We start from the raw sequence: 24,227 nt of genomic DNA on the forward strand, positions 1-24,227 counted from the left end.
TCACTGAAGACCCTCCACCCCAAGTATCTGGTCTGGGGCTCATGGGCTTCTTTACAGAGTGTGGGTCGAACATGCTTAGGACGTGTGTCCCAGACAAAAAAAAGGCATCATGCCAACCCTCCCAGCATGCCAAATGGTCCCCCACATTGCTCCCAGCTGCCAAAGGTCAGTCAGCCGTGCCTCCCATTGGTAGGAATGGAGAAAAGGAGTCAGGGCTATAGGCTTCTGACGTCTGTGTTTGGTGAACTACTCCAGATGGTGCTGATCCTAGCTGGGTCTCCCATGCCAGCAATAAGAAAGATCTAAACCAGGAATGACACTTACATTAGAGCCTGGTGGTCCAACACGGCCAGCAGCTCCGGGGAATCCGGTGGCTCCCTGTGGGCACGGAGGGGTGGGGAGGCTCTCAGCAAGGAAGAGAATCAAGTTGGTAGGTCTAGAGCATATGTCTCAGGTGGGGAGTCAAGAAAGGGTCAGGGGCTACAAAGCAGCAAGTGAGTAACTAGAGGGAAACGGGGTCCCATCCAGCCTTCAGGGAACTGAGTGGCAGAGCTGAGAGTTGGGGACTTTGGGAGACTAAGCACACAGCAGAGTGAGATGCCCTCTCCTGCCAGGCTTAGACTCAGGCCTGGTTAGGGCTGGGGAAGGAGGATACGGAGGTTCCTGAAGCTAGTCCACTGTAGAAATCATGGGTCAGAACTCTTTTACAGGGGATTCACTCACTGGGGGGCCTTGTGCGCCTCGGGCTCCCTTCGGACCAGTCACTCCAGTAGGACCCTGGGAAGAAAAGAAGGCAATGGTGGGTTCTGGTGGAGCTGGGGAAGGCAGTAAGCCTTTTCTGAACTTTAATACAGGACTCCTGAGAGCCAGGATGTCAAGAGTTCAGCTTCTCGACACTAGGACCCCAGTCTACAAAAGCTATCATAGGCAGTCTCTGTGCCACAGCACCCGGAGACTCCAGGGCCTGACTCGGCAAGGCTCTTAGAGACAGCCCCCGAGCTCCAGCCCCTGGGAAACCTGCTCTCTGCTCCCCCAGGGAACCAGCAGCTTTGTCGCCTGTGGTCAGGGGACACAGCCTATGCTTGGTGCTGGCGACCTAATACCCCACCTGTGTGCCTCCGACCTCGCACCTAACCTAACAAAAGCCCCTCCCTACACAGCTGACTTCCTCCAGGCTCCCGGTTCTCCCCCAGCTCCAAATTCTGCTTGCCCCATCTACCAGGGCCCTTCTCCTGGCCTGGCAGCCTCCACTTCATGAACTCAGCAATACTCACCTGTGGCCCAGGAGCTCCAGAGGGGCCTTGGGGGCCGGGGGCACCAGCATCCCCTTTCTGTCCAGCCTCTCCTTGATCACCCTTGGCACCAGGTTGGCCATCAGCACCCTGTAATAGAAAGAAGGGATAGATGAAGGAGAGGCAAGCTGACTACTCCAGGTTCTGCCACAAGGTTAGACAGGACATGTGCATGCACCTCCCTACCAGGGGCCTGGAAATTGGGTTTAAGATGGTGTTGTGAAGGGAGGAGAAGAAAAAGTCCATTTTCTCCTCTATTACCTTCTTGCCCTCCATTCCTCTCTCCCGCATCAGAAGAGGCCCCTGAGTTCCGGCATAGAGCCAGACTGTATGCAGTTAGGTGGGGGTAGGATAGACAGAGGTACTTACAGGAGGCCCAGCGAATCCAGCAGGTCCAGGTGGCCCAGTTTCTCCACGTTCACCCTGTGAGGGGACCAGGAGGTGTCAGGTCCTGTTGCCCTGCCCCTGTGCTCTTCTTAGAGCCAGAGCCCAGCTTCGTGTCCAGCCTCTCCCAGACAGAAGGTGTCTGAGGCCCAGGGACCCAGAACAGGAAGTCTGTCTAGGCTCAAAGGTCCTGAGAACTGGCTGCGCCTGGGTCTCTGTGACTTCCCTTGGGTCTCCTCTCTCCTTTCATCCCCTAACCCCACAGCACAGGGCCAGGCGGCAGGGCATGGCTGGCTTCCTCACTGCTAGGGCCAGGGAGAGCCTGATCAAGAGGGACATGCTCACCGGAGCACCGCGAGCACCAGTACTTCCTGAAGGGCCAGGAGGTCCAACTTCCCCCTAGGAGTTGAGAAGGCAAAGGTCAGGGTGGGCCCCCGAGGTACCAACTGCACAGGAAGCCCTGATGTAGAAGGGCACTCTGGGTCCCTAGACCCCTCCCCAATTCCAGCTCTCTTCTGGGCTCAGCTGCCCCATCAGCCTCTTCAAGACCTTGGCTGAGGGTACTTGTCTACCGGGCTGGCTGCCCCATGTTAAGGACCACACAAGTCATACGCTAACAGGATTCCCCCCCCCCCACCCATTTCACTCCATTGAGGAAGGTGATGGTTGATGAGGAAGATTTGGCTGTGTCTGGGAAGAGGTAAGAAAACATTCCGAAAGAGGTGGAGAGAGGGAGGAAGACCAGTCACAACTCACCTTCTCGCCATTGGCACCTGCCGGGCCTGGGGGCCCAATGGGCCCAGTCAAACCCTGGAGAGAGAAAGAAGGAGGTAAGGGAAACAGGCAGGGTCAGGCCAGTATCGTGAGGTTCCTCAAGGATTCTGGGAACCCCGTACCCAGTAGACTTTGGCGGACCTTCCCATGGTCTCAGAGCCTCCCACTCACTGCCTGGTCCCCAACACTAGAAGGAAAAGGAAATCTCCATGGTTTCCCAGAATCCCCTTTTTTTGAGTGCTAGAGACTAATGGGAATGCCTGTATCTGTCCCCATGCAGGCCCCTAAGTCCCCATGCTGGCCCCTAAGTCTCCATGCCCCAGTGCTAAACCAGTATTCACTTACTCGTCCACCATCCTTTCCAGGAGCCCCCTCTGGGCCTTTCTCACCAACGTCGCCCTGCGAGAGAGAAAATCAAGTGTTTTAGGGGGCCCTTTGGGACCAGCTGCCAGTTCAGCTCTACCTGGTTGAGGTTCTGGAACCCAGTCTTAGCCTAAGAGTTGTTTTCTGTGGCCTTAGGGCTGGTGACAAAGTAGCAAGTAGTGAAAGAACACAGAACACAGAATGGCTGTCACCATAGCAGAGAGGAGTGTGTGTGTGTGTGTGTGTGTGTGTGTGTGTGTGTGTGTGTGTGTGTAGGACTTCTAGTTTCTCAATGAGCAACCAGGACTCTTGTCTTCAGAAGGACAAGGAATGCGTGTGAGGGGCAGAAGTGTAGCATTGTGGCTTTGGGTGAGCCCAGTACTTACTCTGTCTCCCTTGGGCCCAGCAATACCAGCTGCTCCCCTCTCGCCAGGCATGCCTTGTAGACCTGGAGGACCCTGAGCCCCAGGGGGGCCATCTGGGCCAGGTGCACCCTAGAGTAGAAGACAAGAGGAGTCTGTAGTGAGCAAGACCTCTCTCATGGCCCCACTGTGCACAGCCTGGGAAACCAGTGTCCCAAACCCCTTTCCCTTTCTTCTGTCTCCTTCCCAGCATCACCTCCCTCAAATCCCTCCTGGTCCTCCTTCCTTCTGGGCTCCCTCTCTTCCCTCCATCCCTCCTCTCAGTCCTCCTTCCTTCTGGGCTCCCTCTCCTCCCTCCATCCCTCCTCTTGGTCCTCCTTCCTTCTGTCCTCCCTCTCCTCCCTCCATCCCTCCTCTCAGCAGGTCTCCCCAGGCTGGATGGAAGACCCCTGCAGGACTTGCATCACTTACTTTGGGACCATCAGTACCAGGAGTGCCAGGAAGACCACGGGCACCCTGGAGGCCTTGTGCACCAGGAGATCCACGTTCACCTGGGAAACCTCGTTCACCCTGTGAGAGGGACACCGGGCAGCACTCAGGCCAAAGCGATGGGGAAGATGAGATGGGGAGAGGGGCATATCCCCCCAAACCCTAGGCAGGCTGCAGATCTGAGAGGCAAGGGCAACTGAACGGGGAGAAGGCAGGCCCAAGACGACCACAGCAGTGGCTGGCAGGACACTTACCCTGGGACCCACAAGGCCAGGAGCTCCAGCTTCACCAGGAATACCCTAGAGAACAAAAACGTATGGAAGAGTGAAGACTGCCTGCCCCAGACCCCAGAGCATCCCTTCCATAGTGGCTGCAACAGCTCTGACGGTGGTTGGGAGAGCCAGGAACCAGGCCTGGGACACTCCCAGACTTAGTGGGGCTCTTCGTGCACCCGTTCCCTTGGTTCCTGGATGTCAGCTAAACAAGTTCAAAGAGCTCCACACTCACCTGGTCACCTTGTTTTCCGCCTTCACCTGGGGGACCCGGAGGGCCAGGAAGTCCCTGGAAGTCAAAGTGACATGGATTAGCAAAGAGTTAAGTTTGCTGCTTCAGCCTCCAGGGAGGCACAGCACAGGACAAACCGTAAGGAGATAGATGACAATGAGGGCCAGACAGGGAGAGCCTCATCCCCTGGCTCCCCATGAGCAGAGTGGGCTTGCTACCCACAGTGCATACCCAGAGAGTCCTAGACACGGGGAAGGATTACATAGACAGTCTGGCCCAGCCACCAGCCACCTACCTGAAACCCTGATGGCCCAGGAGCACCCTGCTCGCCTCGTTCACCAGCAGGTCCCTGCAGAAAGAAAGAAAAGGTGAGCCAGGTCAGGAGTCTGGAGAACCGAAGGCCCTGGGGAGTAGATTAGAGAAGTCTTCCTGGATTGACCAGCCAAAATGTGGGTGGACACTTCACCTCCCTCGTCTACCCACACTTCCCTCCTCTAGGCAGACCCCACTGCCTCCAGGACATCCTCTCTCATCTGGGGATGGTTCAGCTCAGGTCCATGTCTGTCACCTCCATTACTCAAAGGATGTTAGGTTCTTTGTTTTAGCTCCCAACAAAGACACCCGGAGAAACTGGGTAGGTACTTACAGCAGGGCCAGGGGGTCCTGCGGCTCCTGTCTCACCATCTTTGCCAGGCAGACCCTACAGAGCAGAGGAAAAGGAATTGTAATGACTTATGTCCTGTGATGTCACCTAAGACCAGCAGATGTACTTTTGGGTTAAGGTCCCCGATGAAACTCCACTTTTACCCCCCCCTCCCTGTACCTCTTGCTGCATCCACCATTTCCCTTGCCTTTCTCTACACACATCTACCTGCCCCTGAGCCTTGTTTCTGTAAGCACTCAGCAGCCAGCAGTTTCTCTGGGTGGATCCCAGAAGGCATAACCTAGCACGTGCCCAGCCACAGGAATCAACTCTTGATTACCAAGGCTCTGAGGACCATGTCTGGGGCTCACACCTCCCATTCCTGACACCAAGCCATAGGCAGTAAGGAAAACACTTACTCTTAGACCAGGAGCACCAGCCAGTCCCTTCTCACCCGCTTTGCCAGGCTCGCCCTAAAAGAAGGGAAGAAAAAATGTGAGGTGCATGGTTAAGGGTTGACCGAGGAGCCTGGAGTCTGAAGCCTCATCCTGGTGCACAACAGAAGGAACATCAAGCATCAGCCCCTTCTCTTATATTCAGAGGCGTCCAGGTCACCAGGTTCTATGGCATAATGTCAGAGAGATGATGTCCTGAGGTTCTAAGGCACACCACTCTCTCCATGGTAGGACATGGAGGACAGAGCTGTCCATGACACCGAGAGCCCATTGGTCACTTGCCCTGGGTTAACTGTTCAGAAACCAGCCCTTTCGCCAAAGGACAGAGAAGACAAAGGAGATACTTACATTGGCACCTTTGGGGCCAGGGAAACCCATAACACCAGGCTGCCCACGAGCTCCCTGAGGACCAGGAGGTCCAGGACGACCGTCTTCACCAGGGGCTCCCTGAAAGACAGGATGCCATTCTCTGAACATTGCCCCTCTAATCGTCTTTCCCCATCAGTATCTAACTGCCTGATGTGTGGCAGACATGGGACAAAGTACTTGCGTGCACATACACCTAGGGTTGACCAACCCCACACAGATGGACCCATCTACTGGAAGATGCTCTTAGCTCAGAAGTCTTCCCTGAATCTCTAATCTTTGTCCCCACTCTTCCCCCTAGAAGATGCTCAAATGCATTGTGTGTGCATGCATGCTGTATGTGTGTACGTGTGTGTGTGTGTGTGTGTGTGTGTGTGTGTGTGTGTGTGTGATTTTCAGAGTTCACAGTACAAGTCGCATCTGGCCATAAAACCTACCATCACTCTCATGCCATTCTCAAAATGTACTGAATCCTGGCTGCCTTCGCCCAGACTCCTTCCTCTCTTCCCATCGTCTCCCGAAGGATACCCCCTACTCTCCCAGGAACCCCACTCACGATGACTGACTTACAGAAGGACCGACTTTGCCTTGAGGACCAGCATCACCAGGGCGGCCCGTGAGACCCTTTGTTTGGGAGAGAGAAGAGACGGATGTAAGTCAGGGGCAGACCCCAATCTCCAATCCTAGCAGCACAACTTAGATGATGTGGGTGGGAAGGGTGTGAGGATCTGTGTAGCATCCAAAATCAAGGACAACAGCAGTGCCCTCCTCCTTACCCGGGCTCCAGGAAGGCCAGGTTCTCCAGGACGACCAGGGTCACCATTGGCTCCCTTGGGACCAGCCAGGCCACTAGGCCCTCGTTCTCCAGGGGCACCCTACACCAGAGGAGAAAGAAAGTCAGTGAAATGCTTCATAACCAGGGAAATGGGGAGAGACCAAGCCCCCTCCCTCTCTACTCACCTTGGGACCTGCCAGACCATCTTGGCCAGGGAAACCACGGTTGCCAGGGGCACCCTAGGGAGAAGTAGGCAAGAGGCAGAGGGTGAGGATGGCAGCTCACCAGCATGCCTGGAAGGTGTCCCACCAGGCTCCAAGGGGCCATCCATCCACCTCCTGCCACGGTATCTGTGGGGCAGTAGCCATAGCCTGCAAGACCCTGAGAACCTAATCTAGATCTAGAATCTGTTCCTGTCCCTCTAGGAAGAAGCTCACTGTTTTGTGCCACCCTTGGGACAGGGGGCACAGACAGGTTAAAGATGCCTGTGTCCCTGGCATTGAAGGGAGCAGAGAAGGGAACATTATCCAGAGACGTCATTAGGCATGGCCAAATCAGAGAGCCCCAGGACTGGACTTGTGAACCCGAGACCCCTAGCTTACTTACTCTTTCTCCAGGGGGACCGATGGGCCCAGCACCACCTGGTTCTCCTCGAGCGCCTCTTTTACCTTCCTCACCAGCAGGACCAGGGGCTCCCTGGGGCCCAGCAGGACCCTGATAATAAGCACAAGAGAAACAGGGTAAGGTTCTCACCTTACCTTGAGAAAAGCACTGGCCCAGTGTGCAGAGGAAGTGGCCTTGGGATTGTTCTTTTGGTGCGGGGAAGGGCTAGGGCAAAGAGGGGCCAGGTAGGATCAGCCACGGAGGAGCAGAAGTCCCAAGTGGAACTCAAGCTATTCAGACTGGTAGAGGAAGCCATAGCAAGGTCTCCTCTATTGTATTTTTCTCCCTTCTCCAGGAATACCAGTAGAAGACCTAGGATGGGGAACGGCTTGGGGCAAGGGGTCGTGGACCAAAAGGGTGATCTGCGGGGCAGAACTACAGTAAGGACAGACTTGAAGGCAGATACTCACAGTTTCTCCCTTGGGGCCTTGTTCACCTTTGAAGCCAGCAATGCCAGGCTCACCCTAAATGAGAGAAAGAAAAGTGCTCACACTGGGTTCTCTCCTCCCACCCCCGAAATCTACCGTGGTGAGCCAGGGAAGGAGGGCACAGAAAAGAGGGACACGTGGGTAGGACATGGGGATCATTTCAGGCTCTTACCATCTGACCTTTGGGGCCCAGAGGACCAGTTGCACCTTGGGGACCAGGAGGACCACGGGGCCCAGGGAAACCAGGGGCACCAGCAATTCCAGGAGCGCCCTGTCAGTACGAGCAGAAGAGAGGAACGTGAGGAAAGAAGATGAGGAAGACCTGAGCATCCTGAGGACTCAGCCTAGGGGCAGTACTTACAGCAGATCCTTTGGCTCCGGGAATGCCATCGGTTCCTGGGTTACCCTGGTGAGGAGATGGTATTGCCTTATAATAAACAGCCAAGAACCAACCCAACCATCCCACCCACCAGGCCAGCTGCAATCTCGGGGTCAGGGAGGAGTGCTGTCGATCAGCAGCATTCCCGCTGCGTGTCTCAGCAGGTGGACTTTGGGTGGAAGGAGACAAATCTAGGGGCCAATGGGAGGTGCCTTGACAGCATGAAGATTTAGCAGTTGGGCCCCAGGACCCCTTCAAGGGACACATGCACTCAAGACAGCCAGAGCCACAGATGTCAGGCCTTCCAGGCTAAAGAGATGAACTTACAGAAGCACCTGCGGGCCCAGGGGACCCGGGATTGCCAGGCTCGCCACGAGGACCTTGAGCACCTTCAGGACCACGAGCACCAGTGGGGCCAGCTTCTCCCTGGGAAGAGAGTGGGAGGGTGAAGGGAGGCAGGGGCAGCAGGCCAACTGTGTGCACAACTCTTGCACGCGCTCACACACCTGCAAGTGGGCAGCTGTGCTCGCCTGGGAGTCTGTCATTTCTGCTCCCACCCGGCCAAGCAGCATGGTGAGATGACACCCCGCACCTGCCTTCTCTACTCTGCCCTTCACCTCTGCCCTGTGAGCCCCACGCAACTACGCAGATGCCTAGTGGGTTCCAGCAGCAGGCAGCTTGTTGGTCCTGTCAGCCTCTGTCGAAAAGCCCAGGTTAGGAAAGATGAGGGCCATGGGATGATGGACAGGTGGGAAGTTCCTTCCTGGCTCCCTTTGTGTTCTCTCTGATGGAGGAACAGAAGTCAGAGGGCGATTCCCAGGCCTTCTGTTTTCTTCGGCATCTCAACCCAGAAGTGGCTGCGTTTCTGTCTGACCAGGGTGATCAGGGCTGCTCCTGGATTCGGCCTCGGCTTGTTTGAAGTGCCAGTAAGACAGGGCAGAAGCAAGCTGGGGCAGGCTCCCCGGCTCTACTTTTCTCTAAGTTAACTGGCAGGCCTCTCCCATATAAAACCTCTCCTTTTAATTTCATTTTTTCCTAAAAGTCACAGCGTGCTACGATCTGTTCCCTGGACTGGAGTCCCTGGCGAAGGCTGCTGACCTGGAGAGAGGTCAGAAACTCCTCAGGTTTCTTTGCACAGCATTCTTGCTTCACTTTGGCGATTATTATTTTCTAAAGGTCAGGCCCTCTCACCTTCCGCTGTCCCTCCTCACAATGGGTCTCCTTCACCAGGCTCCCAGAGGCCTCAAACACTGTCTGGTTGCCATGGAAACCCCCAGGAGTGGAAAAGCAACCTGATGCCAGTGACACAGGGAGGCTCCTTATTTATTCCCAGGAACGTTCACACTGGAATCCCTCCTGGGCCACGGGGGCCTTCCCCTGAACTGGCTGGCCTCCCACTGGCCTCTAATAATCCTTAGAAGAGCCATATTAACAAGAGCCCAGAACCCAAGTGAAGTAGAAATAGGAAGAGGGTAGAGTGCACAGAACTGAACTGTCTCCTTGCCTCTGTCCCTCCTCTCTACCTCAAGCTCCCTCTGGGTATGTCAGCTTTGGACATTTGGACACTCCAGGCTCTTTTGTTTTTCTTTCCTTTCCTCCCCAGTCTTCTCCCACAGATCCCTAGGTCCCCCTCTTTATCTACAAGGCGGACCTCCAGCCTCTATTGTCAAACCTTGCTCTGTCAGAGAGAGAGAGAGAGAGAGAGAGAGAGAGAGAGAGAGAGAGAGAGAGAGAGACTGTGGAAATACCCACAGAGGCTAGGAAGGAGGTGTGACAAGGGACCTTAGCAAGGGCTATGGGTGAGAAAGTGCCTTGACTGTCTGAGATTTTCAGTTTGACCAGCACATCACACACTCATCCAGCCATGCATGTGCGCACGCACCTTGGCACCAGGAGCTCCAGGGAAGCCGGGACCACCTGCAGGACCGACAGGACCCTGGAGAGAAGAAGAGGATAAAGGTTGAACGCTGTCAGACCTCAAAGAAAGACACCCCATCTCACACTCCTTCCTCGCTTTGGATTAATTTAATTTTTGCTCTCGCCCACTGTGACTAGAAGAAACCGTCCCAGCTGTTGCCCCAGGGACTTCAGAGAGATGCCTAGCTCTGCCTGGCAAGTTTCTAAGTCTACATATCATAAGAAGCCACAAGGCTTTAACCTCTTCACAGAAGAGACTGCTGAGGGCAGCCGGGGACGCAAGCTGCTTGTGGTCTTTCCAAAACTCTTAAGGGATGGGCCACCTCCTTCCTGACAAGTACAGACCTCAGGGTTGCTCCTTGGGCTACACAGGTACCGTCATCTGCTAAGGATGAGGGGAACTTACCGGAGGCCCAGCAGGACCTGGCTGGCCATCATTGCCCCGAGCACCCTGTGTATGAGAAAAAAGGAGCCAATGGAAGAGGTGCCCACAGATCCAGCTGTGCCCACTTCAACCCACCTTCACATAAAATGTGGGAACATGGTGTTGGGGTGCCTCAGGCTGAGCATAGGCAAGGTGTGTGTCTACAGCAGGGGACTCCCTATGGGACAGCTGCATGACTTGGTGAACAGAGGACAGGAGGGGGCTTGTTCTTGTGGGTAATGAAGCTTGGGCAACTTCCAGGTAGCCCAGTTACTTCTAAAACTTCAGCTAGGTCCCAAGTGTCCCTGACTTGAAGCTGAGTGACCATTCAGAAAGCCACGAACAGGGCGAAAGGAAAACATCAGAGGCAGAGCCTCCTCTCCATGAACTCTGGGGTAACTTCTGGCCCCTCCCAGACAACTGCAGTTCAGGACAGTAGCCACACCCACAGGATGCCTACTCCTGGCCAGGAGCCTGCTCCCTGAGGAGGACAGGCCACTAACTCTAGCTCTTATCTCTAAGAGACTTGTCTTTGCCAAGCAATCAAAGCTGTTCCTTCTCGGCAGAACTTGGGCTCTGAGAGTTCCGCTAGTTTGGGAGCCTCAAGGGTTCTCTCTCATAGAATTCTATGAAGAATTCTACTCTGACTCCAGGAGCCATTACCCTGGGTACAGCCAGGCCTAGAACCTAGCAGGGGTTCTCAACCCTCCTGATGCTATGGCTGTTCAGTACAGTTCCTCATGTTGTGCTGACCCCCAACCATAAAATTATTTTTGTTGCTACTTCATAACTATAGCGTTGCTACTGTTATGAATCATAACAGCTTTTAGAGATAGAAATTTGCTGGTGGTCGTGGCCCACAGGTTGAGAACCACTGGGCTAAAGGGGAGCCTTTCTGCAAGCCTCTGTTTCTCCTCAGAAGCTTGAGGGAAGGATGCTCTGTGGGACTCAGCCTCCTTCCTGGTGTGGGCCCCTCTCCTCACAGAGCCTCCAGCCTGGCAGTCAGGGGACAGGGGCAGGAAAGCAAGGCTCAGTGGACGAAATGGTAGAGGGATGGCAGAGTCTGCTCCCCGGCAGTGCCTTCTGGCTGAGCCAACTGCTCTGGCAACCTTAGAGTACCTTCCCTCAGGAGTCAGACAGCAAGGCCTGCAGGAACACCTAGGCTCACAAGGCCCCTGGAGAGACCAAGGCAGAGTGAGGAGGGCCAGAGAAAGCGTCAGCACAATGCAGAGAATGTTCTAAACAGAATCTCATAATCACGCTGCCAGTATGACCGCTGTGTGGACAAGAACCACCAAAGAGAACCAAGACCCGGACCTGCTGCATCAGGTAAGAAGGAAGGAAACAGAGAAGTGGTGGGCTCTCTTGACTCCTTCACAAGGAAGACACTCTAGTTTTGAGTCTCATTAGAAGCCCCAGGCTAGGGTTCCCTGACTCTGCAGAAGCAACAGGCCCAAGCCTCCTCCTCCTCATACAAAATGACCCTGGGGCGAGGGCCTTGGGCAGCTCTTGTTGACAGTAGGGGTCACGGCTGCTCAGTTCACAGACCTGCTACTGAGAGACGCCCCTCTGGAAAGCAGCAGCATGCAGTGAAGCTGATTTATTTCAGCTGCCCTGCAAGGACCTAGGAGGAGGGGCCTCTGAGTCTGGCTGACTGGGGTGCAGACCAACAGAAAACCGAAATCTTTCCTCAACACGCTTTTCATCACATCACTCGCCTGACCAAGCACCCACAAGGGCTCTCTATTGCCTGAAGATCCGAGCTCACTGCTTCATCTGGCACCTAGACCTGCCATCGCCCGCCAGTCCCCTAGCCCATGGTTTCCCACATTAGCTGGAGGCAGCAGAGACTGGGCCCTCCGTGTGATCTGCTTATTCTTCCTGGGTCTCGATTCCTTCTTCTCTAAGATGAGAATAACAGATCCCACCTCTCAAGAAGAGGGGAAGATTGGATGAAGAAAAGCATGCTAGGTCCTCAACCAAGGAAGGGCCACAAGGTGGAGGCCACTGCTGCTGTATGGCCACACAGCTCAGGGCAACATCCAGCATGGAGGCCTGTGAGCCAAGGCTAGCCTCTTTTCTCTTTTTCTAGGGTACTGTCATGCAAATCAAGAGAAAGGGCAGAATCATAGCTTAGACAGCTACCAGGAGCTAAGGCTGTTCCTGAACTCCAGCTGCATGAATTGGGAAGAGGCAAAGGCTACTAAAAGGGATGACCCGAAGAATACAGACTGCTGAAGAGAACCTTACTCTTACACCCCACTCTCCTGTAGCAAACCCTCCTTCTGCTCTGCCGGCCCCACCCCACCTGAAGCTCGGGAGCGGGAAGACCTGGGATGGAAACTCCTGGTACAACAATGCTCACTATACCACACCAAGCTGGATTTTCTTTGTTAGGAGTTGGGGAGGGTTGAGAAAGGTCTCACTGAGTGGCCCAAGGTGGCCTCAAACTTGTGATTCTCCTGCCTCGGTTTCTCAGGTAGTAGGATCATAGGTCGGTACCTCCTAGCCCAGCTTATCACAGAGTTGTTTTGAGAGTCAAGAGAAATCTATTGGTAAACGGTAAAGTGTTCAACGTATGGTGGCAGCTGACTTTGGAGGTTACTCACGGCAGCACCAGCAGGACCAGTCCGTCCTCTCTCACCAGGCAGGCCTCGGGGACCCTGTAACCAACATGGTTCCAGCATTAGTTGGCACAATGATAGGCTGCGTGATAACTTCGACAGGACGGCCCTTCCCACCCACAGTGGCCCTGCCTGCTGCACCAGGAAGCAAAGCTGAGCAACCTTGGTGGTACTGTCCTGTCCCTGGGTCCTATTCCAGGGGCACAGCAAAGCCGAGCTTCCTGCAGGCAGACCTATGGGTGTTCCTGTTGCTGCCTGGGCTCATTTCTTGAGACAGATGAGTGCCCTCAAAACACTGAAGACAAACAGATTTAAAAAAAAAAAAAACTGAAATATACTTTAAGTATGTCTAACAGTTCTTGTTTCAAGGAAGTGCAGGCAGGTGAAATTCTGAACAACCTTTCTCCTGCAAGTTGGTTTTGCTCATAATCAGATAAATCTGCAAAGGCATATATCTGCTCTGCATGAATGCATGAAGGGATGCTGTGGTTTGCGATGTGGCCCTCTGACAGCTGGTGGGGGTCTGAAGAGCTTGTGGTGGCTTTCCCATGGGCGACTCAGACTCACCATTGGGCCCGGGGAACCATTCTCACCGGGAGAACCACTCTCGCCCTGGGAGAAAAAAACGCATAGGGTCAATGCTTGAAGTCATAGCTCCCAGAAACTTCCCAGGTAAGTCATTGAGAGATCGGTGTGATTCGGTGAGGGCTGAAACATGCCAGTTTCACTTCTAGGGGAGTCAATCCCCTCAGGCTCCACGGCCTGCTGTTCATCTACCAAGATGTAGACTTGGGTGTTCCCAATTACGTTCCAGTTCCCTGAGCCCTTCAACATCTCCTCGACTGGACAGAACGTCTTCTGTCCTTTATCGCCAACCCCTGTGTGTCTCCTGGTTCTTTACCTTCACACCTGGAGCACCAGCTTCTCCCTTAGCACCATCGAGCCCTGGGTAACCCTGGGAAACAAGAGAAAGCTACCATCACACATCTGGGAACCCACACAGAAAATAACATGCATACCCCCAAATGTTTCCTCTTCAGGTAGCCCCTGCTCTCCAACACCCTTACCCCTGATACTTACTCTGTGACCTTTGACACCAGGAAGGCCTGGGGTTCCGGGGAATCCGCGAGCACCCTGCAATGCAACGGGGAAATACTCAGGGGAAAGAAGAAATTGGGCGAAGGCTGCTATTGGCTGCTGGAGAGCCCGCAGGTGCAGCTCCCTCAGGCCACCAGTAAGAAGCAGGCATCCAGGCATCTCCACAGCTTCCTCAGTCAAACCCAGACCATCATCTTGTGTTCACACAACTATGATCGCCAACTTGAAGGCAGGATATACGAAGGAACCATTAGTACCTAATTTCACACCGAGTTAATCAAGCTAAGTGAGCTGTATGGTCACTGTATGGAGGGAGGCTGGAAAAGCCTTGTGAGGTTAGGAAAGGTGGGGCTTTACCTGAGGGCCAGGAAGGCCTCTTTCCCCAGCTTTTCCAGGTTTCCCAGCTTCACCCTGCACAAAAAGAGATCTCGTTTTTCTTGGTAGTCCCATGAGCATAACTGGTGGGTTCCAGGGCCGAGCATCCACCCACCTCCTGCAAGTGCCCCTTCCCTGGATGCCTGTCCCTGGTCACAGTTTATTCTCTGGCACATTCCTCAGTCCTCACTAGTCCTCAACTTCTCCAGCAAGCTTTTGCTCTCCTGCCCAGAGCTCTGGCCTGTATGTCCTGACTGCAGGAGGTTTTACTGTGCGATGACAGTAGTGAAAAGAGTTCAAGAAAGCTGGCTCCTGTCTCCACATTTTTTTCATCCTCTGTAGACATCTTGGCTCAGGCTGAGCTCTCCTACCTCATTACCAATTGAGATGATGTGCGGGTGTTTGGGGAATGATTCTTTCTTTGTTTTTCTACTCTACAGCTTTGTACCTTTAAGCCTTACGTTTTCCTGTCCCTTCTCTGGCTTCTCAATTTCTCTTCTTGAAGTTAATGATGTTTTAATTATTCTTCTTTTCATAAGATCTGAAACAGTCCCCAGAGACCTGGCAGGCTAAATCGCAAGTGGGTGTGTGGGTGGTAGACAGCTGGAATTTAGGACTGGCCAGCCTTGCTCCTCAGGAAGTCTCTCTACCCAGAAGCCTCAGCACGCACCCTCCCTGAGGTATGGGGGCTTTTCAGGCCTACTCACATCATCGCCAGGTTTTCCAGCAGGGCCTGGAGGACCACGGGGACCCATGGGACCCTGCAAACAGAGAGTTTAAGAGATCATTGGAAGGGAAACACAAGGAACAAAAATCAGGATGGTTGTTTTGGAAGCTAGTTATCCTTTGAGGAAGAAAGGCCAAAAGGTCAGGACAAAATGGTAAAGGAGATCATGGTGGGAGGAGGGGACAGCACAGGCTGGTGGTCCCCAGAGGGGGAAGTGTCATGATGTTCCTTGCCATACTGGTTCTCTAGAAGGGCGCTCCGTAGGTGGGGAGTAACATCTACATCTGGATTTTCTATGACCCTCCAATTGTGGGAAAGAGCTGACAGAGTGTGGAAGTGGGTTGGTAGACTGTCCCCAGAAACCCCCGAGAGAGGGTAGCCTATGGTACTCACAGAGACACCAGGCTCGCCAGGTTCACCAGGATTGCCTTGAAATCCTTGAGGGCCCTAGAAGGAAAAGTAACGACACCGTGTTGATGCCCCAAACTGCGCCATCGGAGCTTGATGGGCATCTGTAATGCCACCAAAAGGAAAAGGAGGAACACTTACAGGGGCACCGGCAGGGCCTGGGGGTCCTCGAGGTCCCATGGGGCCCTGCATTGGAACAGAAAAACAGGAGGCTTACTGAGTCTGCGGTAGCATCAGCTTCAGGGTTGCATCTTCTCCCACCCAGCAGCCAGACAAAGGACAAGAAGATGCTGTGGGGGCAGGGGCCAAAGGCCTCCGTGACTGCTCCCTCTTCTTTCCCACTCCCCACTCAAACGTCTAATTTTTATTTATAGGCACCGTTTGAACCGAGAAGCTGGCCTTGCTTTCTCCTGGATGGCAGCCATGTTTACTAAAGTCTGAATTTCATTTAGCATGTGCCAAGCCAGCGCTGCAGGGCGAGAGCTCCTGCTGGAAGCCTTGTGGATGCTGGAGAACAGTAGCTGCTGTCTGCATTCTTCAGTTCTCATTCCAAAAGCAATAGCAACTGGCCTTCTACTACTACATCAGCTCCACGCATCTCTCCATCCTCATCCTTCCTACACACTCCAGAGCGTCATTCAAACCAACATCCATCACCGTTAAAAACCGGCGAACTCCTCGGCTAACTAGATGAGAGGTTTTACAGAACCGATGGAGATGCTCTGGACAGTTATCCACCAGGCAGAGGGCGTTGGTCTCTGGCTTCGCCAAGGATGTCCCCCTCCCGTCTGGGCAGCTAAGAACGACTGTCTTACCATCGGACCTTGCATCACTCCCATCTGGGCACCACCAGCCTTCTCATCAAAGCCTCCGGCCATTTGGGCGGCAAAGTTCTGCAAACCAACACAACAGTGTTAGGAGGCTGCGAGGCCAGGGAGCTTTATGTGGAGAGAAAGAATTCAGCATCATCTCTAGTTATCAGAAACTAGCTGCGTATTGATCAGAATTACCAAAGAGACACTGACAAAGTTTCAGGACTGTGTTCTGGCCGCAGTGGCGGAATCACTTCCCTGGAGAATCAAGTGTTATTTGTAGTAGTCCCAGACCATCCCACTCTGTAAACTTTTATATTCTAAAATGCTACATAAATAAAACACCAATTTTAAAAGGCATTCTTTGTTCTCCATAAAGTTGATGTCTGGCAAAGACCTGAAATCTGGTCTTGAAATATTTCAGGAGGGGCTGTAGTAGGCGTCTGTGAGCCCACTTAGATTGAAGAATTTAAAACTTAGCAAACTTCCAAATGGCACACCTACAAAAGCTGGGCAGTCATATAATTTGTTGATTGGTGTGATTCCAAACATGACAGTAGCCACACACCTTCACTCAGTGGGGCTCTTTCATGAGAGTGAATAGTGGCTTGGAATGTACTTGGCAAGGACCATGGACAAATGCCTTCCAAGGACAGTGGTCACTGCTCTTCCAGAGAAATACAAGTGCCCAGTTATTCTTTTCCCACACCCCTACACCCACTCCCAAGACTCAACCGCATGATGGACGCCAGGAAGCCAGGTAGCTGAAGGCCTTCTTTAGAGAAACCACTGAGAAGAAAATCTAGCCTTTAGAGCCACAGCCTCAAGCCTCATCTGTGATCCCACTCAATTACAGGCCTGAGGCAAAGCCTATGAACAGACTGTGTACATATTGCTGGCAGTCCTGGGGCCAGTCAGGTAAGTGAAAGTAGCAATTTAGAAGCCACAGTTCTGGAGGGACTGCCAGGAGAAAGGAGACATGAGGACACTTACTCCAGTAAGGCCAGGGGGACCAGGGGGGCCTGGAGGGCCAGGGGGACCGGGATTTCCAGGGGTACCAGGCTCTCCATCTCGGCCACGAGGTCCAGGGGCACCCTTGCCAGGAAGAGAAAAAGGCATCAGTGGAAGGATGCTTTTAGAACCATGCTCCCCAGGCAGCTCCCACGAGGCGATCAGGGAATACAGAGGGTACATTTCATTGAGGGCGGCTACTCACCTTTTCTCCCTTGTCACCACGATCACCTCTGGGTCCTTGTTCACCAGCAGGTCCCTGAAGGTGAGGAGGAGCACGGTGTGATGCCATGAGACCAGAGACCACGATGGCTCCGTTGCAGTAAGGGAAGAATGGAGTAAGGGGGTCTTTCCCTTTCTTACCTGGGGGCCAGGAGGTCCTTTGGGTCCTACGATCTGTGTGAGAGAGAGCCACAGACTGTTGGTTAGAGGGGTACATTTCAGACAGCAGATGTGTGAGTTGTGGTGGGGAGAATGTATACTTACATCCTTGATGTCTCCAGGTTCTCCTTTCTGGCCCTGCAACACGAAACGTTGACGGGAGGAAGCTGAGTGGAACTGATTTGCCCCAACAAGAACCCCACCCTGTCACCCGAGCCTGCACTTGTCCTCTAGACTGACATCTTCTGAGGTCTGAAGAGCCACAGACCTGACTAGCATCTCTGCTTCTGAAGAAGAACATGGGAAAGCAGAACACGGAGCCAGTGAAATGGCCCAGTGGCTAGAAGTTCTTGTAGCCTGATGATCCATGGTGGAAGGAGAGAACCAGCCAGCTCCTCAGGGCTGTCCTCCTGCGGCCACACATGCACAACTGTGGCCACACTCACACATACGTCACATGGGGGAGGGGATGTAATAACTAAATTAAATTAAAAACAGTGTGTCTTACCTTTGGCCCTAGTTGTCCTGCAAGGGAAAAGAGAGGAGAAAGTGAGACAGGAACAATTTCTGTCATTCAAACTCTCTTTGGAGGATCAAACAAAGGAAAGAACCACAACCAAGGAAGGGAGCAGATTCCTCTGCCGCTCCCCCAATCCCTCTCTGGGGGGCTTAGGGTCCCAGAGCCCTTTTGTTGCTGAGGACTCACAAGGAATGGAGGTGTCTCTAACTTTATTAGTCAAAAAGCATGCACAGTGTCGAGGAATGGTTGAGAGCAAGAAAGAGGCCGCGGGAGCAAAGCAGAGTGGACCCGGAAGTCAGGCCCCTTCCCAACCCACACCCTCCCAGAGAAGAGTTACAGCTGAAGAAGCCTTACGTTAGCGTGGAGTCTCCTTGAAGCAAGCACAAAAAAGAGCAGGACACAGAAGTTACAAAGAGCATTGCAGCCAGGGCTATCCCAAACTAACACGTCCCTACCCCACCATAGCAGCAAAGGCCTATGGGCCATCAACACTGCACTGGCATGGGCTCCTCAGACACTTGAGGGTGTCTGAGAGTCTGCAGCCATACAAGGCATCAGTGTTGGGGAAGTATTCAGGAAAGGCAAGTTCTCAATTCTCGATTTTTTGATTCTCTGATTCTCTGGTTCAACTCTCCTCTACTTGAGTAGGAAGGGAGCAACAATGAGCCATCCAAAAGGCTTGTGCTGGTGTTCCCACCTTCCCCGTAGGGGGCTGGGACACGGTGTGAGTGCTGGGAGGCAGTCAACTGTACTCCTGGTCAGCACTGGTTCTAGCTGGGAGTTAATAACTAGCTTAATAATCAACTCCCAGAGCGCAGGGGGCGCCTTCAGCTTTTCTGCTTCTTAAATGGTGGTCAACACCAAGCGGTGATCAATGCAAAGAGGGAATACCACCATTTTACTCTACTCCAAAGTAGGAGCCCACTCTGTGCCCCTGCTTCCTGACAGAGGTTTCTCCACATTGACAACCATGTCCTTGAAGGTTTTCTATGGAGAAGACAAGATGTGGGTGTCACTGGATGAGTTAACTCATACTGTAGCTAGACAGAGCCTGATTTCCACCATGTGGGTCTGGTCATTAGCAGGCTTGACTCACGAGGGGGAACTTTTGTGGAACCATATCCGTAAATGTCAAAGGCATACTCCTGAGGTGTCAGGTGCGGGGAGGGTCTCTCTGGTGACTCAGTCTCACCAGGTTTCAGCCTGCAATCGAGAAGCGGCCTTGCCTTCCTGCCCCTGCTGCTGGGATCAAATGGATGAGCAGCTTCTCAAGAGAAAACCACCATCCATGGAAAGCTAGCTGCTGCGAGTAATTTATTTATGTTGAATAATAAATAAATAAATTACGACCACTGGCAGGGGTGAGGTCAGCTGGGCAGATGGGGCAGCACTCTCCGAAGGGGACCTCGGCGTCGAGGCAGTCCTTTTCTTCACAGTGTATGTCGTCGCAGAGGATTGTCCCAGTGTCACACACACAGATGCGGCAGGGTGTGGGCTTCCATACATCCTTATCTTTATACATTTGCCCATTCTGAAAGCAGCTGCCAGCATCCTCTGCACCGAGTGGGGTGGGAGTGGCGGGTGCCAGAGCAGGGAGGGAGTGGAGCCAGGGAGAAAGAGAGAGAGGTTGCCATCAACTTGACATGATTCAGATGCTAAGGGATGGTGGCAGTCAGACCACACCAGACAGGCTAAACTTACACATTAGTTTTGGAAAACATAATTCACCTTTCTGCGTATTCCAGGATATCTCTTATGTGTCTTGTACTGGGCAAGATGGGTATGTTGGGGGGCAGGGTGGGAATCATGACCCACCAATAAAGGAGGGCTGTTACTCTACTATACTCTTTTCACCTGTCCAGCATGGGAGGAGGGGTGCTGGAGATAGAGAGGGTGAGTTGGAAGGTGAAAGTGGGTGGTAGGAGGAGGTGACATTCCAAGCAGGAACCTAGGGGCAGTAAAGATGGAGAGAAGAAATGGGGAAACACTCTGGCTGAAGAAGAAAAAGTCATATTGTTTTGTTGGGTTTTTTTTTGTCGTCCTCTAGGAATAATGAGATTTTCTAAATACAGCTGGCAGCTAAAACGCAGAGGAAGTGCGTGAAAATTCTACCCACAAACTTTAGAAGACATGAACAGTATATAAACAATAACTTAAAAAGCAAGCTGGACCCTCCTGCACTGACACTCCTACCAGAAGTCTTGCCTTAGTCTGAAGATGGCAACTCAAATCCGAGGGGCAGGAGGCTCTAAATGCCTGGCCTTGGCTAAGAGCGACCAGTCTAGACCTGCGTCCTTCAAGAATGCAAAGGAACAGCTGGAACTGGACCCTCTCCACCAGTGCCCTGCTGTCTGGAATTCGCCCTGCACTTGTAAACTCTGCTGACAAGAGAGCTTCTCAGAGAGCCAGGGCCTGAAGAGCCCGCACCACGTGCTAGGCAGCGCCCAGCGCTGTTTTTCTCATTAAAATCTCAAAAGCAATGGCAAAAGCTGAGGATGAATAAAGCGAAGAGCCACAAACCCAAGGGACGTGGAGAGAAACGGGCCTGCCTTCTGCTCTTCAGAAGAGCGACAATCCAAAGATCAAAGTCTCCCTTTTCTTTTCCACTGGAAGAAACCCTTCTAACCTTTAGGCAAGACTATCAAGCGGAAGGTGAGGGGATCCCAGGGGGAAAAAAATGAAGCTGCTAGATTACCCCGCCCCCTCACCAGCAGGCACTAAACTAGCTGGAGGTGACGAGTGCGTAGAGTCGCTAATGATGTCCAGTCCTGACTAAGAAAGAGCACTCTATAGCCCAAGACTGCCTAGAGGAGCCCGAGGAAGATCAGGGGAGGGTGCACCGTGAAAGCTGATCGGGTTCCCCAGGAAGGGTATCCCGGGGCCCCCGCGAGGGCCAGGGGAGGTGCGGGCCGCGCTGGGTGTGAGAGCCGCTGCCTGACTCTTTGTGGCTGGGGTTCGGGACACTGCCCTTCGGCAGACAGACACCCGGAGAGTAAAAAGTGGGATTAAATGACTGCCCCCAGAAAGGAGCCAACACCGTAACCAGATCCCGTAGGTGCGGTTGGAGGAAGCCAGCACCACCCTAATTGTGGCACGAAAGGGACTACAGATAGCATCCTGGCCGCCAGATCGGGTTCCCCTAGTTACCGCCGCGCGGCATAAGTGATTCTTTGTGGCTAGCCAATTAAAAAGCTACCTCTTTCGGGGAACTGTTTTGCTTCGTCGCCGCTGCGCGCGCGGGGCCGGAGCCCGGGAGGTGGCGGCAGGCGGGCACAGGGGGGCATTGTGGGAGAGGGGGTCGGGGAGTGCGGGGGGGGGGGGGGGAGCCACCGGGCCTCGCCTCTTATGAATGGGGCTTTTCTCGAGCGCATACAGAGCCCGATTCACGGGTCTCCGCGAGGAACCAGTTTAAATAAATACGGGCAGGGTTTCAGCCCATCTGGAAGCCATCGCTGCCAATCCCCCAACGTAAACACGCTTCACAAAGGAGGACTGAGGTTCCCCCCACCCCAGCTAGCAGCACTTTTGGAAGCTAGGGCTGAGAAATGCAGATGTGGGTCAAAATCTCCGTGGCCAAAAAGTTTCCCAAACTCGTGGAAAGATGGAGCGGAGGAGCGTGGTGGACTCTAGGTTTCTGACACTGCTGACGTCCATGCAGGCTACGCCTTTCCCCACATCAGGTTCTGCGAAACCCTGGAGTGTGGGGGTGTTTGCATAGATGGGACAACCTGGGGTGCAAAATCAACCGATCAGATGCAGAATCTATTTCTCCTAGAAGGAGGAGACTGGAAGTTTTAGATTTCCTCCAAAGTTGCAGAATTCACTCTGCCAAGAAGGATGCACCGGAGAGAGCTCTCGGCCACTTAAGCGAGAACCTTTACTATCCGATGGAGAATTAGGGAAGTAGTTTAGACAGTTCACACCATTGCTCGTTATAGAGAACACCAGTCAATGCCACAACTTTGTGGATGTATGCTTTTACATTTAGGACAAAAATATAGTCAGACAGAGCGAATGAACATTCGACATTCCCCTAGAGCTCCAGCGCACGACCCCGGCTTCACTTGCCACTCTGAGCAGCGGCAGGGCCGGAAAATGCTATCCTGGGGCTCCACATTGCTGCGCTCTCGGCTCCAGCCCTGTCCCCGCTACGGATAAGAAGAAAGTCCGCCAGGGCCCGCCGCCTTCCAAAGCATCCCTCGAGACAGCCTAGTGGCAGGGAAAGCGCACAGTCTGAGATAGAAGGTCTTTGATACCCACCCACTACCCAAACAGTTTCACCTGCAATTGATTTACAGTCTGTAACATAAAAAGACAAGGCTGGAAGCCTAGCCGTCGGAAACGTGCCCAAGCACGTGGAAGAAAATTTTCTCTACCTAATACACTTTCCAGGCTTCGTTTGTCCTGAATATAATCCCAGACAGTGGATCTTACCCAGGGAGGAGGTGGAAAGGTGCGGGGAACCGCCCTTGGACCAGGACTGAAAGGCTGCAGCTATAACCATAAGCAGCTCTTCGACCTCACCACCCTCCATCCATGGCTACACACACATTGTAGACCCTCAGGAGGTAGGAGTTAGACAGGGGAGGGGGTGCTCTTGGGGGGCCATTTGGAAAGCAGGTCTGGTTGGAGTGTCAACTTTTTTCGGAGTCTCAACGTTTTTCAGACGTCAAGTTCCTGCAGCCCAAGGGAAGCGAGGGGAGAGCGTAGTTTTAGAGAAAGGCCGGCTGGTGGCACTTTACCCTGGGCCAGCCTGGAGGGGGAGGGAACTGAGAGCGGCGCTGAGGTCGCCGAGAACCTCTTTTCCTTTGTGACCTCAGATTTCAACCCTTCAGTGTCAGAGTTAGTCCTTTGTCTAGCGCCTCTTTGAGCCCCGCAGCCTCTAACTCCTAGACTAGGCTGAGAAGTCAGCCCGTAGGCGTCTCACGATCGCTCTCCTCCTGTTAAGTATGGGGCTTCTTTTGCCTCCTGATCAAAACTGGTGGAAAGGGTCGCGTTTACATCTGTGTTTAAACCTGTCGCATCCAACACTTTGCAAGTTCATGTCCTTCCTTAACGCAGGGACCTGCAAATGTCTCCACTCACAACTCTCACGGAGGATGCTGCGACAGAGTTTCTCACTCGCAGAATTCGGCTCAGTGGACTTCCGTGTACTGCGCGCCTGGGTCTCGGCGCCCTAACCCGGACCGGCGCTGGGAAGGAGGAGAAGGGACACACGTCAGGAAAACAGGTAGGGGATGTGGGCGACTTACCGGCGTTCTGGCCTTGACACCGAAGGACCGCGGCGATGAGCAGCGTCAGCAGCACCAGCGACTGGGGAGCCCCGAGGCGGATCATGGCTCACCGCGGGGCCTGGCAGAGCCTGGCCCGGGCGAAGCTCAACGAGGCGGCAGAGCACGGAGCGGGTCCGGGTCTCTACCGTGCCCTCATGCAGGAGGCCCTAGGTTCAGGAGGAAGAGGCAGGAGACCCGGCAGCCCAGCAGCTCTCTGCGTCTTCTCCCTGCAGAGGCTCCGGTTATATGCGCCCGGTCGCTCCTAAGGCTGGCAAACTGGCCCAAACCGCGGGCCGCCCCCAGCCCCCTGCGGGGCTGTAACCTGAGTCCCCGCCCCCGGAGCCCGCCCAGGCAGGATCAGAGCCCACACCTGCCAAGACCAGACTCCCCTCTCGTGAGCTCAGCTTCCCGCCCCCCATGTGCCCAGTGGCCTGATCGGGCGGGGCATCGAGACCGTACGGTCGCCCCCATTGGGACTGCTGGACAGCCCCCTCAACCACAGGCGGGAAGGGGGGCCTCCGGCCCCTCCCTTCGAAGTTCTACTGGGGTTACAGGGGAGGGGGTTGTTTGCAGAGGCTGGAGCTCTAGACCTGGGTCTGCAAAGACGTGGGGAAGACGGGGCGACAGAAAGGGGCAAGGAAGGTGGGGATGGAAGTGAGTCGGGGGATCCTAGAATGAGCCATGAAAGTTGTTCGGAAGGAATCCTAAATCTGGGGGACAGTTGTCTAGATCTGCCTTCTAGCCCCTTTGCAGAGTACCTGACCCTGGACTCCCACCTGG

At 53.8% G+C, this 24,227-nt stretch overlaps 1 protein-coding gene across 1 annotated transcript in view; it reads right to left on the reverse strand.

The window, feature by feature from the left end:
* Positions 1-23,692, reverse strand: part of Col2a1 (collagen type II alpha 1 chain) — a 29,207-nt gene extending 5,515 nt beyond the window's left edge. Inside the window, exons 1-41 of the mRNA XM_087899224.1 lie at positions 23,427-23,692; positions 19,525-19,728; positions 18,163-18,179; positions 17,760-17,792; positions 17,637-17,669; positions 17,479-17,532; positions 17,256-17,357; positions 16,266-16,343; positions 15,592-15,636; positions 15,436-15,489; positions 15,023-15,076; positions 14,298-14,351; positions 13,923-13,976; positions 13,744-13,797; positions 13,410-13,454; positions 12,828-12,881; positions 10,201-10,245; positions 9,760-9,813; positions 8,205-8,303; positions 7,860-7,904; positions 7,671-7,769; positions 7,481-7,534; positions 7,014-7,121; positions 6,593-6,646; positions 6,409-6,507; positions 6,203-6,256; positions 5,615-5,713; positions 5,231-5,284; positions 4,815-4,868; positions 4,464-4,517; positions 4,172-4,225; positions 3,919-3,963; positions 3,647-3,745; positions 3,200-3,307; positions 2,796-2,849; positions 2,433-2,486; positions 2,022-2,075; positions 1,662-1,715; positions 1,275-1,382; positions 724-777; positions 325-378 (exon numbers count right to left, since the gene is read on the reverse strand). Of these exons, the coding sequence (XP_087755350.1) occupies positions 325-378; positions 724-777; positions 1,275-1,382; positions 1,662-1,715; positions 2,022-2,075; positions 2,433-2,486; positions 2,796-2,849; positions 3,200-3,307; positions 3,647-3,745; positions 3,919-3,963; positions 4,172-4,225; positions 4,464-4,517; positions 4,815-4,868; positions 5,231-5,284; positions 5,615-5,713; positions 6,203-6,256; positions 6,409-6,507; positions 6,593-6,646; positions 7,014-7,121; positions 7,481-7,534; positions 7,671-7,769; positions 7,860-7,904; positions 8,205-8,303; positions 9,760-9,813; positions 10,201-10,245; positions 12,828-12,881; positions 13,410-13,454; positions 13,744-13,797; positions 13,923-13,976; positions 14,298-14,351; positions 15,023-15,076; positions 15,436-15,489; positions 15,592-15,636; positions 16,266-16,343; positions 17,256-17,357; positions 17,479-17,532; positions 17,637-17,669; positions 17,760-17,792; positions 18,163-18,179; positions 19,525-19,728; positions 23,427-23,511 (2,730 nt within the window). The 5' untranslated portion in view covers positions 23,512-23,692. The remainder of the gene's footprint in view (positions 1-324; positions 379-723; positions 778-1,274; positions 1,383-1,661; positions 1,716-2,021; positions 2,076-2,432; positions 2,487-2,795; positions 2,850-3,199; positions 3,308-3,646; positions 3,746-3,918; positions 3,964-4,171; positions 4,226-4,463; positions 4,518-4,814; positions 4,869-5,230; positions 5,285-5,614; positions 5,714-6,202; positions 6,257-6,408; positions 6,508-6,592; positions 6,647-7,013; positions 7,122-7,480; positions 7,535-7,670; positions 7,770-7,859; positions 7,905-8,204; positions 8,304-9,759; positions 9,814-10,200; positions 10,246-12,827; positions 12,882-13,409; positions 13,455-13,743; positions 13,798-13,922; positions 13,977-14,297; positions 14,352-15,022; positions 15,077-15,435; positions 15,490-15,591; positions 15,637-16,265; positions 16,344-17,255; positions 17,358-17,478; positions 17,533-17,636; positions 17,670-17,759; positions 17,793-18,162; positions 18,180-19,524; positions 19,729-23,426) is intronic.
* Positions 23,693-24,227: the final 535 nt, after the last annotated feature.

Source organism: Myodes glareolus, chromosome 19, assembly GCF_982192425.1.
Source record: "Myodes glareolus chromosome 19, mMyoGla1.1, whole genome shotgun sequence".
Classification (NCBI taxonomy): Eukaryota; Metazoa; Chordata; class Mammalia; order Rodentia; family Cricetidae; genus Myodes; species Myodes glareolus.